Source organism: Anopheles stephensi, chromosome 3 (genome assembly GCF_013141755.1).
Source record: "Anopheles stephensi strain Indian chromosome 3, UCI_ANSTEP_V1.0, whole genome shotgun sequence".
NCBI classification, from domain to species: domain Eukaryota; kingdom Metazoa; phylum Arthropoda; class Insecta; order Diptera; family Culicidae; genus Anopheles; species Anopheles stephensi.
The window spans coordinates 40,091,002-40,107,184 of NC_050203.1; the positions used below are offsets into that span (position 1 = coordinate 40,091,002).

At 46.3% G+C, this 16,183-nt stretch overlaps 1 protein-coding gene across 6 annotated transcripts in view; it reads right to left on the reverse strand.

Annotated features, from left to right (window-relative positions):
- Nucleotides 1-1,253: 1,253 nt before the first annotated feature.
- LOC118511943 (myb-like protein Q) overlaps nucleotides 1,254-16,183 on the reverse strand; it is an 86,580-nt gene continuing 71,650 nt past the window's right edge. For 3 of the 6 annotated variants that reach the window (XM_036055644.1, XM_036055645.1, XM_036055649.1), the window contains 7 exons: nucleotides 8,092-8,838; nucleotides 7,737-7,881; nucleotides 6,439-7,104; nucleotides 6,189-6,373; nucleotides 5,648-6,105; nucleotides 5,245-5,557; nucleotides 1,254-3,820 (listed from right to left, as the gene is read on the reverse strand). In XM_036055644.1, coding sequence (XP_035911537.1) covers nucleotides 3,365-3,820; nucleotides 5,245-5,557; nucleotides 5,648-6,105; nucleotides 6,189-6,373; nucleotides 6,439-7,104; nucleotides 7,737-7,881; nucleotides 8,092-8,838 — 2,970 coding nt within the window. In that variant the 3' untranslated portion in view covers nucleotides 1,254-3,364. The remainder of the gene's footprint in view (nucleotides 3,821-5,244; nucleotides 5,558-5,647; nucleotides 6,106-6,188; nucleotides 6,374-6,438; nucleotides 7,105-7,736; nucleotides 7,882-8,091; nucleotides 8,839-16,183) is intronic. The other 3 variants (XM_036055648.1, XM_036055646.1, XM_036055647.1) reach the window with 3 other exon arrangements.

The window sequence follows — 16,183 nt, forward strand, 5'->3', positions numbered from 1 at the left end:
GGCCACCGTTTGTTGGTTTAGTGATGCGTTTACTGTACTATTGTTTCAATTCGTTTGATTTGCGCCATGAGGAGATTTTCCCATCAGCAGTGTGTTGTGTCCGTCAGCTTTTATACTATAAAATTATCTCCTGCACAAAACTGCTCAACTCAACAACAAGGAACGGAAGGAAACCAATCTCCAACCGCGGGTGTAATGTAACACCGTATTGTTTTTAGTACAACAATGTTTGCCTTTCCTAGTGAACACTAGATGCCTTGTATCGGAATACCGGTGATTGGGATGTAGCGTCCAAGCGACCGGAATATTCCCTTCGCTGACAATACGTTTCTCTAGATTTGTGTATGTGTATACGGTATGTATTGTTTTCTTTTTATTCGTCTTAAGCCATATGCACAGGATACCGTCTATCCTGCTGCTTTCTTCACTGTTTATTGTGTGTGTGTGTGTCAAGCTTCCCGCTTGCTTGCTCTACGTATAATACAATGGCCCTACGCTACCTACACCACCAATCATGTAATCGGTTTTGTCTAAAAAGGACGAATTATGTATTTGCGTGTCTGCCAAACTGTGTGTGTGTGTGTTCAACAGTTATTTGCTATAGCTCTATTACGCCGGAAAATCGTTCCCCGATAGGCCACCGACCAGCATTTCGGCATGCTTTTCCCTTTTTGTTCTCGACTGTGTTGATTGGTTGGCTGCTCTCTCCTTTACGCGCATCCTCTTTTACTGTGCTCCGAGACACAGAACCGACAGCAGCTGCTCCGTTCCGCTTGTTTTTTGTTTTATTTTACGACGAATAAACATTCGAATATCCCTGTATGTTTGAAATTTTCCTTCGCGAAAGGACGATGCTTCCATGCTTCCCTCAGCAATCCTCAATAGTACCGTTTTTTGATCATATTTTACTCCTCTACTAAGCTGCTTTAGTACAGCTTTCATCCTCTCTCTCACTTTCTGTGTGTGTGTAAATGATTTTGTGATCTTCATTTGCTTTTGCTTGTATCAGAAAAAGGTCATCGCTTTGCTATGGCCTAAGCAAATTATGTCAACACAAACACAAACAAATAATTACCATTACACTCAAACAGCGATCGCGTACACAGCAGCGTCACAGCGATCATTGCCCAGCTTGTGTGACTGTTGTTGTTGCTTTCTTTCGTCAGCTTTTGTCTCCTTTTCTTCGGTGCTGATGCAGCTGCTTTTTCCTTTCCTTCTCTTTTGCGTACAAACAGAACAAAACTCATAAGGCATTCACACAACTGCAGTATAATACTTGGCGTGATGTTTCCGACTTTTATTGTTCACTTTCGTCGCCGTGTGTCGTGTCGTGTCTTCTTCTGACGATGATGAATCAGGATTTTGAAATCTTTTTTGCCAGTTTCAATTGCTCCTTTACATACAGCTTCCCTCGGCCGCGATCGTACATGGGCGGAACCACGCTTAATCCTTATCTTCCCTAACCTATTAGCGCCTCGCAACAACGCACTCCTCTTGGAAGCTTTTACTTTTTCGATTCGATTGATATAAAACTGAAATGGAAGAAACGAGGCGCTCTGCCTACTCCTGCTGCTTTGCTGTGTGTGTCTTGGTGTGTTTAATCTCAAAATATCTCTCCGCGAACTGAAAACCACCGTACCGCTTCTCGCAAGCTCGCCTTCAATAATAATATAATAGAATAATGACAAAAGGTGTAATATAATAAATCAATAGATATTTCGTATAATAGGTAATAATAGAATACATATATATGTATATATATGCATACATATAACATTCAGACACGTTTAAGCTTTTTAAGGGGACGGCTTCCAGGGCGATCCCTTCGAAGAGCTGAACAGCTGATGAGGAAGATGGATTTTTACGATCCAGGAAGAAGGGTTCGGGAACACCCAAAAACGTGCCGGTGTTCCGAACATCCGGAAGCATTCTTACAACTACCAGCTAAACTCATCGCTGCTGCGTGTCCTTCTTCTGTAACCTAAACCTAACCACCGCTGTAATGTTTGCTGTAATGAGATTTGTGTTGGCCCTCCTCCGATCACCTTTCTTGCGCTTCATATCAATCCACTAATTGCTAAACAAAATCATAATAATTCAGTCCGTTTCGTTTGATTATAAACTTGCTGGCGGCTTGGTGCATCGGGCAATACAATTGTCAAGCAGCGTGTGAGAGACATACCCAACGGACGACGACGAGATACAACGACGGGGAGACCTGAACTGCTGACTGCAAGGGGACAGCAGGTTTTCATTTCTGTTTGCTTTTATTATAAAACAAAAGTTACCTAAATAATGTGTGTGTGTGGGATTTCTTCTCTGCCTTGTTCTTCGTTTAACCGATATGGAATGCGCAGTCGTGTAGTAGTAGTAGTAAGTAACAAAACCCTCTCATCAGTTGGCAATTAAAACAATGAAACTATAAAAAACACTATCAACCAGCCTCCTCGTGCCACCAACTCGTTCGTGTGTGGTGGTACGCGCCTCTATAGCGTACGTATGATTCGATTCGGATCATGCTGCGCTTATCTAAACTTCCTCCTGCCGATGCTGATGATGCTGCTGCTGTTGCAACTGATGTAAAGAATATCCGCGTGATGAGGATAACCTGTTCTCGTTTTTTGTTTGTTTTAAGGCGAATAATGGTTCAAACAACGCCCAAAAACATTCTGCTGTACACTGGACGTCTAAATGACGACTGCCGTCTACTCTCTCTCTCTCTCTCGCTCTCTATTGGGCCATATGCATTGCGTCGCCCGACCTTCCTCTCGTTTGAAGCACACAGCACACTTTTGCTCCTTGCCCCCCCCATGAACCAGGGGTACAGACCCTCCTAAAATGTTATTGTTTTGCTGCCACTTCCAACCGCGCCACACATGCCACTTTTCCGCGTTCTGTCCGACTTCTGTACACCATCCTTATCTTCTCGCAACGAAAGAAGCAGCAGTAAAGCATTTACTAAACAAGAGGTACCTAACGTGCTCCAAAATGCACCGCCGTACATGGTTTTTCACGTGTGTTTGTGACGGCGGTTTTTGATTTGCCATACTCAGACTGCTATTTCCACTAACGAGGACACTAACGAAAAAAACAACGCAACGCAACGCAAATCCTCGGGTACGATCGTTCGAATCAGCAGCGATCAGTTCGCGTGCAGTCATCCTGGAAGTGATCATGCCCCATCGTCGTAGTGCATTTGCTGCTGATGATGGTGCGACGGTTGATGATACATTGGCTGCTGATGGGGAAGATGCGGATGATGCTGATGCGACGGATGATCGTGCGTTTGCTGCTGCTGCTGCTGCTGCTGCTGGGGATGATGCGTGCCGCCATACCGATGGTGCTGGCGAGACCGCCGGTGCTTTCAACTTCTATCATTTTCCTGCTTGATGATGTGATACATCGGATGATACTGCGGTTGCTGCTGGATCGGTTGCAGCGGCTGCTGATAGATGATGTGATGCTGCTGCGGAATGATGTGATGCTGTATTAGCTGCGGCTGGTGATGCAGATGATGGTGCTGCTGCTGCTGCTGATGCTGCGCCACCACCACGTGCTGCGGCTGCCCGAGCTGCTGCTGTTGCTGCTGCTGGTGGTGCAGCTGCTGATGCGGATGCGGAAGATGATGATGGGCAGCATCGACGATGTGGATGCTGACCGGTAGCACTGATGGAGACTGTTGCACTAAATGGTGGGTAAGTTGCTGCTGCTGTTGCTGTTGCTGCTGTTGCTGCTGCTGCTGCTGCTGCTGTTGCTGCTGCTGCGTCGGTGTGTTACTTGTAGGCGTCGAGGATGCCGATAGTGCAGGATTGTAATGTTGCTGGAATGGCGGGGGGGTTTTGTTTATGGATTCATAATTCATCATTCACGTTTCCACGATCATTGGGGGAGTTTCATTCTTGGATGTTTGCATTTTATTTGGTGTGCGCTAATCACTACTTCCCCTAATGTATGTATATATGAATGTTTTTTAGGTATGCACAATATAGAATATACATAGTAGCAGGATAAAGAGAGACAATTACGATGAATGCTATACATTTACATATGAAACAGAGCATTGCACGGTATATGATTGCTATTTGTATGCGTGTGTGTGTGTGTGTGTGTGTTTGTGTGTGTGGTGTTACTACATTTCCCTCCAAATTGGATATTCCACCGCTACCACTAGGCTGATGTGATTACACCGTAACATGTTTGCTTGTTGCACTAACTAAATCCAGCCAGTTAGCCTAAAATACATCTAGTTCCGGGGCGGAAAGGTTGGTAAGCTGCGGAGTGTCCCGGTGCCTTGCGGCTGCCGAACGTCCTTTCGTTAATACTCGCTTGGCTAAGGATGGCTTCGAATGTTTATATCGTAAAATTGATGAACTGAGCTTCTGCTTATCTTCGGTGAAGTTGGATTCGCAAAAAAAAAAAAATGAAACACAAAACCAATTTGCTTCTAGCTGCGTTTTGCAAAAAAACAAACGGAAGCATACATTCATGCACAGCTCAATGGAAATTGCGTGTAGGTGTACGTGTACATCGTCATCATCGGTCAACGTAAAAAGTATGGGTTGCCATTCAACAATTTACAGACAAAACAAAAAGCAAACAAAAGTGAATTGAAAGCTTAAATACCACAATTAGACAATAATGATATCCCATCGCTCGATCGATCGATGTGTCGGGGGCAATGCCCAAAATAAAAAGGAAACAACCAAAGATAACATTGTAGCCACCATATGAGAGACCATCCCCCACAAGGATGTGCCAAGCCAACCACATTAGGTTAATAGTTAGTAAAGCAAAACGATTTAATAATGCTGCATCAGTCATGCTGCTCTGTGTTAGCTAAGTACCAATACCGATAGAATAATGTTAGTAAGATGAAACAATGAGCCTACGATACAGTGTTAGTAGAAGAAGATGGTCAGTCGGATGCACTAGGAAGGAAAGGGGGCTGGGGAGGGGTACCTTGTTAGCCAACCTATACTAGCTAAATCCCAACCCCTATGGGCGACCGCTCACTAATACCTATCATCAAGCTCCCGCACTGTTTCGCTTCGCTCGTGTGCTGCTGACGACACTACCCTTAATAATCCTAACAAACACAACCCAAAGTCTACCACAAAAACAGCACACGTTTGGACAGAATACTATAGACAGACGCTGGACGCGATCGCGCGCGCGCGCGCTCGCTTGGATTTGTTTTTTGGTTTCGTTTTTCGTTTTGTTTGTTTAATAATAACTGTAATTTACCGTATTCTCTGGACTATGATCGTTATGCTGTGGTTCTATCTTAAACTCCATCTGGGGACTACCGCCAACATTACTGCCACCTGTACCGGCACCGCTGGTGGCGTTGCTGGCGCCACCGTTACTGCCGCCACTGCCCGTGCCGCCACCACCGGTAGCAGCAGCAGCAGCAGCAGCAGCATTGGACGCACTGCCACCGCCGCCGCCGCCTCCCGAGCTGGGCGTGTCGTACTTGCCCCGTTTGAACCGACCGTACAGTGAGCTGTACGGTAGGTTGTAGTGGATGGCGGCTTGATTGATCGACATGTGTCCTTGTCTGATGTGCGTAGAATAAATTTAAAAAAAATCCTCGTTAAACACCTTCATCAATGGGTAGGAAAAACAGGACGCATCCGGGATCACTTACTTGACGGACTCCAAGGCCTCCATCATCGCATCTTCAGACCAGGGCGTCGGATTGGAACGGGACAGCTCGATGCCTTCGCGCTTGCACCGCCCGTACAGCGTACCGGTCGGGATGCCAAACTCGGTGCTCGCCTTCTGCACCGACGTTTGCCCCGCACGGATCGCTTCCAAGGCACGGTCCAGATCCTCCGCGGACCAGGTAGTGGGTGCAGCGTTGAATGGAGCCGCCAGACGGATGCCTTCCCGGCGCGCTATCTTGTACAGCGTGGACGACGGGATGCCGAACGCCTTGGAGGCTTTGTTGGCCGAGATCGTGCCCGTCCGCAGCGCTTCCAGTGCGCTGTTGAGCGAATCTTCGTTCCACGTTTTAGACGGACCCTCCTTCTTCGGCGTATCGATACCGAGCCGATGCGCACGTTGCCACAGCGTCGTCGAGGGAATACCGTACGTAGCAGATGCCTGTAACAGAAGCCACCAATCGCTTATTAATACAACAGTCTTGGGCTATTGTACAGTAAGGCAACTTTTGTCCAATCTCATACCTTTGTCAAGCTCATGTTGTGAGAGCGTAGCGCTTCTAGGGCCGATTCCATGTCTTCGGCAGTCCACGTTTTCGGCCCGGTTGGCGTCTTGGCTTCGTTCGGGCTAGTCAAGTTGGTGTACTGCATCGAGGATCCATCCAAAATGCCTACTTTCGAGTCTTCGCTAGCATCCGACTGATACATATCTGTGTACGAGATCAAATTCAATGAAAACCCCTTCTGGCGCAAATAAATTTCGGCCACTACTTACCGCTCATTTGACTCTGGTTCATGATGCCCGATATTTCCGGTGTCACCACCATGCCGTGCATCGACGATTGGTCCGGCTCGACCTCCATCGTCTGATGTTGCTGGTCGGCACCACCATCGCTCAGGTTTTCCTGCTTCAGATTCAGTCTGGGTTTCATCTCTTCGCCGCCTGCCGGTGCATTACCATTGCTGCTGTTGGTGGCTGGGCCCGGCGTTACAGAGCCTGCCGCACCGCTGCCAGTCACTAGATTCTCCGGATGCTGGCTGGACGACGATGACGACACACTGGACGCCGGACTGTGTGTGGTTGGGTGGTGCTGCTGCTGTTGATCCATCAGCATCACGTGCTGTTGCTGCTGCATATGCGGTGGCGAGTGCCGCTGATGGTCGTTTTGCTGCTGTTGCGGAGCTCCCGGTGGCTGAGGTGTCTGTCTTTGCTGCTGCTGCTGCTGCTGCTGCTGTTGGGCCTGCTGCTGTGCCTGCTGTTGCTGCTGTAGTAAATGCTGTTGCTGCAGGAGCTGTTGCTGTTGCGCCTGCTGTTGCTGATGCTGATGGAGCTGCTGCTGATGGCTGACAGCGTGATTGTCCAGTTGAACCGCATTGGGAGGATCTAGCGAACGTAACGTTTCGAATTTCACTCGTAAATCACCATCGTTTGGCACAGAATCTGTTCGGAAGCAAGGAATAAACTTCCGATTAGTTTATTCGCAAGTATTCCTTTCTACTTTCTAGCGGAAGTTCTACGGGATTGCCGGTTGCCGATGTATGGGAATGATTTTACACGTATTGGTAAACTGTACTACTGTATCATCCATCAATACATAAAAAAATTTTAATTTAAAGTAGAAAATTAGATACCTAAATGCATATTTGAACGATATTTAATTTTACAAACCAAAAGGAGACTGACACGGACACAAAATGGCGCAGTAAACCGTTAAATCAATTAACCTAAATGTCTCATTGAGCTAGCTATTTTAAGTTTATGTTTTTGGTTTCAAAGTGGTTTTTTGTAAAATTTTAATAAAACTGTAAGATGTTTAAAATATGTTTGACTTTCTTCCTTAAGATTTTGTTGGGAGAAGTAGCCTAAGTAAGAAACCTAAGCGTCAATTTTACAGCCAAAATTCAGGAGCTTCACACACTATGACTGATCGTCTGTGTAAACCCTGTAAGTAACAAACCACCTCCACTAAGGAGCATTCCACCATCGGCAAACCGGGCATGCTAAGAAAACTAAAAGGAGCAACAGGAGCAATGTACGGGTAATGAAATGATAATGAAAAAAAAGTTACTAACACTTACTGGACAGGTCACGTGTATCGTGGCTACTGGGCGCACAATTTATGTCCACATGCTCTGTCACTGGTGTCGCCGTCGGTGCCGGAGGCTCTGGTGCAAAATCCAAATATCCCATCGGAACTCCCATAACGGAACCACCATTCTAGAAGGGAGAAGAAGCAGTTTTTACATTAGTACAAATAAGTCCTTTCCTTGCTTAGAAAGATTTGTACGAGCTATGTATGTCCTTCGATCGAGATTTTTAGGTTTTGCCGTTGTCTCTCTCGTCTTGAAAGGACACACTCTCATACGAATCTTCCCTGTGTTAGCGGTGTCGGGGTTACTTGCTTCCAAGCATTGATATTTTACTCACTATTCCAACGCCCATCCCTAGGCTGGCCATTTTGCTTCCAAGGGGATGCTGCTGCTGTGAGGGCTGATGATGGGGATGATGCGGATGATGATGATGGTGGTGCTGTTGCTGCTGCTGCTGCTGCTGATAATGCTTATCCTTCGAGGCGGATGTGCTTAGATCGTGCGTTTCCACCACTAGCACCGAGGACGGTGATCCATCATCGTCCTCGTCGATAAGATGGCCGCCAGGCGTTCTACGGTCACCTGGATGATGCAGATGATGATGCAGGTGCGGATGATGGTGGTGGTGGTGGTGTAGCGGGTGATGATGCTGGGAAGGATGATAAAGGCCGCGCCCTGTCCCAGGTCCTAAGCCTCCTCCTCCGCCGCCGCCGCCGCCGCCGCTTCCTCCTTTGCCCGTACTACAGCCCTTGCCGTTCTCACTGTATCCCGTCGATTGGGAGGAAGACGAACTGTTATTGTTGTTGTTCCCACTGCTACCACTCCCGTGTGATCCTCCTCCACCTCCTGCGGAACCGGAACGGCCACCGCTACTCGTGGTACCGCCGCCTGATGAGCCGGACGGTGGTGGTGGTGGTGGCGGCGGTTGCTGGTGGTGATGGTGCTGGTGGCGGTTGTCCGGTGGCGATCGTGACCGGTACGGTTTGTAGCGTTTCAGCGCTGGCGAGTAATCCTGCTCGTACTGTGGTTCGCCAACCTCACACAGGCCCTTAATTTTTAGCTGCTCCGCTGTCCGCAATAAACTCTGTAGGGAGAAGAAAAAATTGTCTGTTAGTTAGGTTAAACTGCTTTACACCATTATATATACCATATACACCATTATAATCCAAAAAGTTATCCAAGGTAGATAAGGAACATCATAATAAGGCCATAAGGAATGTGAGAGGGATTGAATTAAACGAACAGATTCCAAATGACCTTGCACTGCTAACGCATTTTCACCCACTTTGGGCCTTTCGAAGTACAACATTTACGAGTTCATCGTGCACCTTCTTCCACGAGGAGCCTGAACCGAGCGTTCAATAAACGTGATTCGTACACACACCAAAGGGAACGCGGACGGAAGCATACCAAACATACGAAAAGCCAGACAAACGACCAGAACGGCACAACGGAGATGAAGCAGCAAGCAAGCAAGCAAGCAAAATAAAGCATAAACGTGTGCTCGCGCATATATACACCCAAAAGGAAACCGATGCCACACGTGCTTCTTTCCCCAGTTCTCGCACTCTCCCTGCTGCTGTGTTTCCTCTCCTTTCGATTCACACAGACCGGCCAGGATTGAGAGGGGGGAGGGGGGGGGGGGGGCATGTTTTTACAGCACACACATTTTATGCCCCATATTTTTACGCCATTCATTCCATTCATTCATTTTCATCTTCATTTTAACGCCATCCCTCTCGCCACCACCTACCGCCGGTGGCCCGCGTTGTGTCACGCATAACCGCCCGGCTCAAACACAACATCATCGCAATCTTCCCCATTTCTCTTTCTAAACACAAGCACCCAGAGCTGCGCAGGGCATACCGAGACCGTAACGACACCTTCTGGCTGCGACCTCTTCTCCTCCGACGGCAGCCCGCTTCGTTAGCCGGTCACTGTTCCTTTGCTTTACCATATTTATTGCATGTTGCGCCTTCATTCTCTTTATTGCTCAGTTCTGTTTTGATTCCCAGCATCGTCTGCGGTGCCGTCTGCGCCTCGCTTGAGAGCATTTCCGATTTTATGTTGTCTAGGGCAAAAGCACACGCCGGCAGTCTGCATCCTAGAGGTGGTATCTAGTCTAGGGTGGTGGTTGCAGCGCACTGCATTCGGATTTGTTGTACTGCCGAAGGTCAATATCACGCCTGCTTGCCTGGTTCACTGCTTTTTTGTCGTTTCTTTATCATTCGTGGAGTTGCTTCTTATTTTGGCATGTCCAATCACTGTCTTTCAAAGTAAAGCAACAGCAATCAACAGCTTTTCGACTATCATTTTGCATGCTATTTCCGTCCGACACACATCGCTTTCTTCCTGCGGGCCTGATAAGCAGCCTGAGGAGAAGTGAGGAGTTTCTGTGTAACAGCTTTGTTTTACTTTTCATATGCCACGAGCCATCATCTGCAGGGGATGCTGTCAGCTATGCCCAGAACAAAGCATTTTTGGATGGTCTGTGTTGGCTTTGGATCGAAGAATCTACGCTAAGTACGGTTCTGGGGCGTTTCAAAATTCGTTTTAAAAAATCTGTACATGAAACACACTCTTAAACATTGCCACGATACAGCATCTTGATCCAGAAACGTTTATCGACTGTATTAAAATTATCATAATAGTGGTGGATTGGAGATGAGGAAGATATTTTGCAAATTTAATATATATTAACGATATTTTTCATGTACGCTTGTACCGATACCATTTCATCCCATGATCCCCATCATTTTCTGATCAGTGACGTGAATTTGTATATGATAAACCTTAGTACAATATTCGAATTTTTCGTTGAGAACAAAGTTGTCGACAGAAAGAGGAAGCTAGTTGATTTAAATCCGATTCTTAACTTCTTTTATATCCGATAAGTACTGCTTTCGATACATGCTATCGATTTCGACTCACATAATTTAAAAAAAATCATAAAAGCATCAATAAACCCTTAACTTGCTAAAACAATTCCACAGTCGAGAAAGGAGTTTCCCCTAACAGAATGCAACATTCCATTGTATGATTGTAACTTTTACGATTAGAGATTACTATGTCCCACCATCCAGTTGAAACATTCCACTGGGTCATTCAATCATTCCATTATATGCTTCGAAACCATGCAAGTCAATTCTTTAAAACATATGACGCCACGTCTTTCTTCAACTGCAATGTTACTCTTTCATAGAATAAGGTTATCACTAAATTAGGTGATCTTATACTATTGTTCGTCACATTTTATGTTATATTATATAGCGTTATGTCTTATGTTATTGGAGCGGTCCGGTGGCCGAGGCGATAATGGCGCCGATCTTCATACGGCAGGACCGGGTAAAACTGACTACTATGCTACGGATAAAATCATGTCACAAAAAAGCCAGAAATGGCAGGCCGAGACCTCTCGATGTTGTAGTGCCAAGGAAAAAGAAGGTGTAGCAATACAGCAATACGGCCAGGCCGTCCTTCATGAATAAAATAAAATTGGAGAAGAGAGTAGAAAAGATAATTAAACCATTTTAGAACAACAAAAAAACAGACCATATTAACCGCTAGGCCACTTGTAGATTCACGATACCGAATCGCGACTTTAGGATTTTTAAGACCGACCGATTGGCCTGTGTAAACCCTGAATTTTGCATGCCAATCATTTACAGCATTAATGTAAGAAAAAACATCATCCGAAATCTTTTAAAAAGGAAAAAAATCTGAGTATAATAAATCTAAATTAATTTCTGTACATCTTACTTTTTATGCTAACCAACACTGGCAAGCAAAGGTGTTTTCCGGCACTAAATGGATCGTGTAATTGGCCTTGCAACAATTCGCGACAAAAGACATTCCGATTTACTACCTTGCCCATAAACAAACAAGTGCATGAGCAGCTGTGAGCCTGCCAAAGTATTACAATAGGGACAAGCAGCAATAACATAATACGCACGTCAATACGATTTCTCAGCCGTACCTCGTTGCTTTGGTAAGCGAAGAAGCACCGACCAAAACTTACAACTGCCACACCGAAATCTCAGAAGAATCTAGGGTCGGTAAGGGCGTATGAAGAAGGTTCTGCTTCAACACCACAGCAGACGAGACGACAAGTGGTAGGTACAGTTTAGGAAGAATAGTAAAGAAAACGAAAAGCAAGAAAAAAAAACATATAGCCAACCGACGACGACGACGACGATGACAAACACCAACAAGCGAAAGAAGAAAGCCAAAGGAATCATCAGCACGCACACACAGCCAATGCTTGCCGTTGGAGGAAACTACACCAACGAAACTATCGAAGGAGATACAAATAAAAGTAGGAAGAAAAAAGTTATCCACCGCGACTGTGCATGTGTGTGTGTGCCTATGCTGCCGAGCACTTTTCATGCTCAGAGGATGCAGGCAATGGACGACGACGACGACGACGACCACAACATGAGCGATAGTGTGCACCCTTCTTGTAGAAAACAAATGATGGTGGCGTGGTGGGGTTGGGTGGAGCAGTTTTTTTTTTGCTTCTTTTCTCTTATTCTTTTCCTCGCACTGCATTACCGGACGCACATCACTCCCACCCCCGTTCTGGACACACGCAAACCACACAGATATAGGGGTGTGTGTGTGTGTGTGTGTAGTTGTGATTGCAAAGAAAAAAAGTGCGACTCGAGAGGGGAAAATATCAAGAACCTCCTCATCTCGATCTCGGAATACAACACACAAAAAAACGCTACTCCACAACGGCTACTTCCTGCATCCCCATTGACAACCAGCCATCCCACCCCCCATAGCAACTTGAACACACTATTCGATGAAGTGTGTATTTTTCTTCCTTTCTCCGTGTGTTTGTGTGCATGTGAGCTGGGATTCTTTTTTTTTAATTCCTTTCCCGAACGGAGGCAGCAAGTTCCTTTGCAGCGCCGTGTCTCATTCCTGCACATAACTTATACCCCTGCAGGGCACTGCGCACACACACACACACGCGCACGCGAGCGCTGTGTATGTGGGACGACTGTGTGTATTTGTTCGAATGTCCCGTTCCTGTGTCTCGGGAACGAGAAGATGTTGAATGCCTCACCAACGTCATGGTCTGCGGGCTCGCGGCGTCGTCGTCGTCGTCGTTCGTCTTCTGTGGTTCCACAAACCCTTACCCACTGGCCCTAGTATAGCTCTCGCTCTCTTCCTTGCGATTCTGTCATCCTTCACCGACTGTACGACTGTGCTCTGGGTTCTCCATTTTTATGCTCCACCACGTGCCCCCTCCCTTCCCAGGAAAAAAAAACCCTTCGATCGCCAGGATTCGAGCGGAATGATGGTGACCGAGCGAGAAAAAATGTGACACACGAAATATCGTCGGATTTTTTCGATTCTTTCGCTAGTTCTCTCTCACGCGCTGGTGGAACACGATTAAGGCGCGTTTTTCTTTTTCAACGCTCTCAAAACGCCTTTGCTCTTTCTGGCGTGTGTGGGGATTTTTTTTTCCTGCCCTTCATCAGGAACACAATACACAGAGCCAACGTTCGCGTGTTTTCCCGTCTCTAAGGAAGAAGCAGTACGCGCTGCTGCTGCTGCTGCTGCTGCTGACGTCCTTCTGCATCTCGTGATGTTCCTTCTCGTTCTCTCAACCAGCGCTTTTTTTCTTCCTTGTTCTTTCTTGCTCTTTCGCGCGCCTGTGGCTACTTGTGATTTTCATCCTGATTTCGAGCGTTTTTTTTTCCTTCTCATCCTACACACAAACTCACACACACACACATTCGTTATTTTCTACCAGCATGCTTCCTTTTCTTATGGACCAAGGGAAACCTGAAGTCGGGGGGAAAAAAAGCCACTCGAAAGCTGCCCAAGTCCTACGTGCCTCTGCCTAGTGCGCTATCCTTCGTCCGTTTCTTCTACACACCCTTCACAACACACATCTCGCTTGTCCTCTTCGGGGTGGTGAGCTTCTGCAACGATCTCAGCAACCTCCGCCGCTGCTGCTACCTGCCAACCGGAGGTTCGGTCGCCTTACCTACTCTGCCCAGAGAGCTTCAACTTCTTTTCCATTCCGATATCCTTAACCACCAACCCTGATTCTTGCCTCGCCCTCATTCGATCCACCCGTTCATGCCACACATACACACACCCATGCCACTTCCCTCTTCAAGGACCAATGAAGTCTGATGAGAAAAAAATCACACCACCACCGCGCGCCTCCGATGCATCGTCCGCTACCTCCCGGTAACTCCCCCTCCTCGACACTTGTCCAAGAAATGCGAGAGATATCAGGTTGTGTATTGATTAGTGCCACCCCTTAATTTTTATTTCAACTTTTTACATAACTCTCTCACCCCTCACACCCCAATATCCCATTCTTCTTCAAGACCCGATTTTTTTCCTCACTCGCTCTCTCTCGCTCTATCGCTCGCGCGCGTCCCAACCATCGCCTCCTTACACATAAAAACCCTATGTGATGATATTCCTCCAGCCAAGAAGAAGGCCAGCAGTAGTGTAGTCGCACCAGCATTAACAAGGTGGTGGAAAAAAATCAACCCTTGGAGAAGTAACAGCAGGAAAAAAAAACACACACACACACACACACACAGTGTTCGAAAGAAATAAAACTTGCTCCAGGAAGCGAACCTCTGGGTGAACGGAGGGGGTAGCGAAAAAAAAGAGCAGAAGTCTTTAGATATGCAGGCACACTGCTACCCTTCTCCTTCGCACGCACGCACACAGATTCGTTTGTGTCTTTAAAAAATAAGGATATACTACCGAGCAGGTAACGGGTGCGTAACGGGAGTAACGTGCCTGTGCAGGCAAAGGTACAGCAGCAAATAGCAGGTGACGGGACACAGGCGACAGATAGTTTTTTAACGATGTTAGTTGCTGGTTTTTTTTTAATGTTTTGGAGTTCAAATTTTGCTCAACTATCACATCAGGAAAAAGCAGCAGGAATATTGATCGTTTTTCTAAAACAAATGTATATAAAATGCTTCAATAGCATATTACTCCTCTTGAGAATACACTTTAGGAGCTATAACAATTATAATATGTATGACCTTTAAATTAGGGCCCGTTAACATCATATTACACAACCAACAAGCCGGTCAGATAAACCACCGCGAGATCGAATATGCCTGTGAGATTATATGCCATACACTCCGAAGGTCGACAACTGAAGCTGAAGTTATGCTACGTCCGTGTATCACTCGGGGCTATAGCAGGGCAAGGAGCGAAGCAGCCTTTCCGACAGTGGGCAGCGGCGTGCATAACAACATGATGGCGTTTTTCCTGGAAGAACCAGTTTTTTGGGATACCTCCAGCGTCGTGTTCCAGCCGCCAATTGTGTGATCATCGACAGACAATTTTTAATTCGTTCCGAAATCGTTTACCCTTTAGGTGGATGGTATGTGCTTGTGTGTCCCGGTAGTGGCCAAGACGAGCAATGGTTTAAATTTTCGAAAATGGTAGCTATGTTCAACATAATTTCAGCATAAAAAGATTGAAAGGGGATAAAGATTACCCGATCGTGAGACAGGATTGTTTTTAATCGACGGTGAGAAAGTAAAGAAGTAGTATGTATCTTAACTGGAAAGCAAATAAATTTTGGCTATGTTTTTATGCCTCACCGTGCAAATAAAAGACATTCTGCAACTTTCTCCATCTACCATTGTCACACTATGCTAGCGATTCAATTTCATAAAATTTCATTGAAAAGCCCTTATATTTAAATGGACTCTACAAGGGCACATCGGCTCAGTAGGCATCGATTTCTTTCATTAGAAGAAAATCGCTGCATTCCATTTCCATGGTAACATTATTACACGATTTCCGAGATGACTTGATTTTATTCGCTGGTCATAAAATAAGAGTCTCCATGCCTAAAAGCTTTGGCGACCCGTCAGGTCATGCCTGCCATTTCTGACTTACTAGACTTATTGATACCACGTAGTTGGATGGTCAATCCTCTCTACGAGGAGACGACCCGGATGAGATTTGAACCAAGGTCCTGCCGGGTGAAGGACCTTCGACTAAGCTGCCGACTCTGCCACCTGTCCTTCTTCTTCGCCTTTGGCTCTACCACCTCGAGAGGTCTTGTCCTGCCATTAGTGGCATCCTGGACTTGATTATACCCTTAGGCAGTCAGTCTTTGCGTACCAGAAGACTGTCCCCGATGGGTTTGGGGCCCCGAACCTGGTAAGCTACTGCTTCCCTGATTCACGAAACAAAAATCACGCCGAGATCACCAATGTGGGAGCGAATAGAAAGTGGTGCGGATCGTTTCAAAGGCTTCATCAATGGTTACTGCCATTGAACTTGATTCATGTTATATCAAATGAAAAGCCGATTGTTTCTAGCACTGCGCCACTGTTTCCAAGCAAATATAAGGCCAAATCTTTCGAGAAAAATCGGAACATTTTTGGGAAAGAAAGTTAAAGTACGCATTTACTACACTT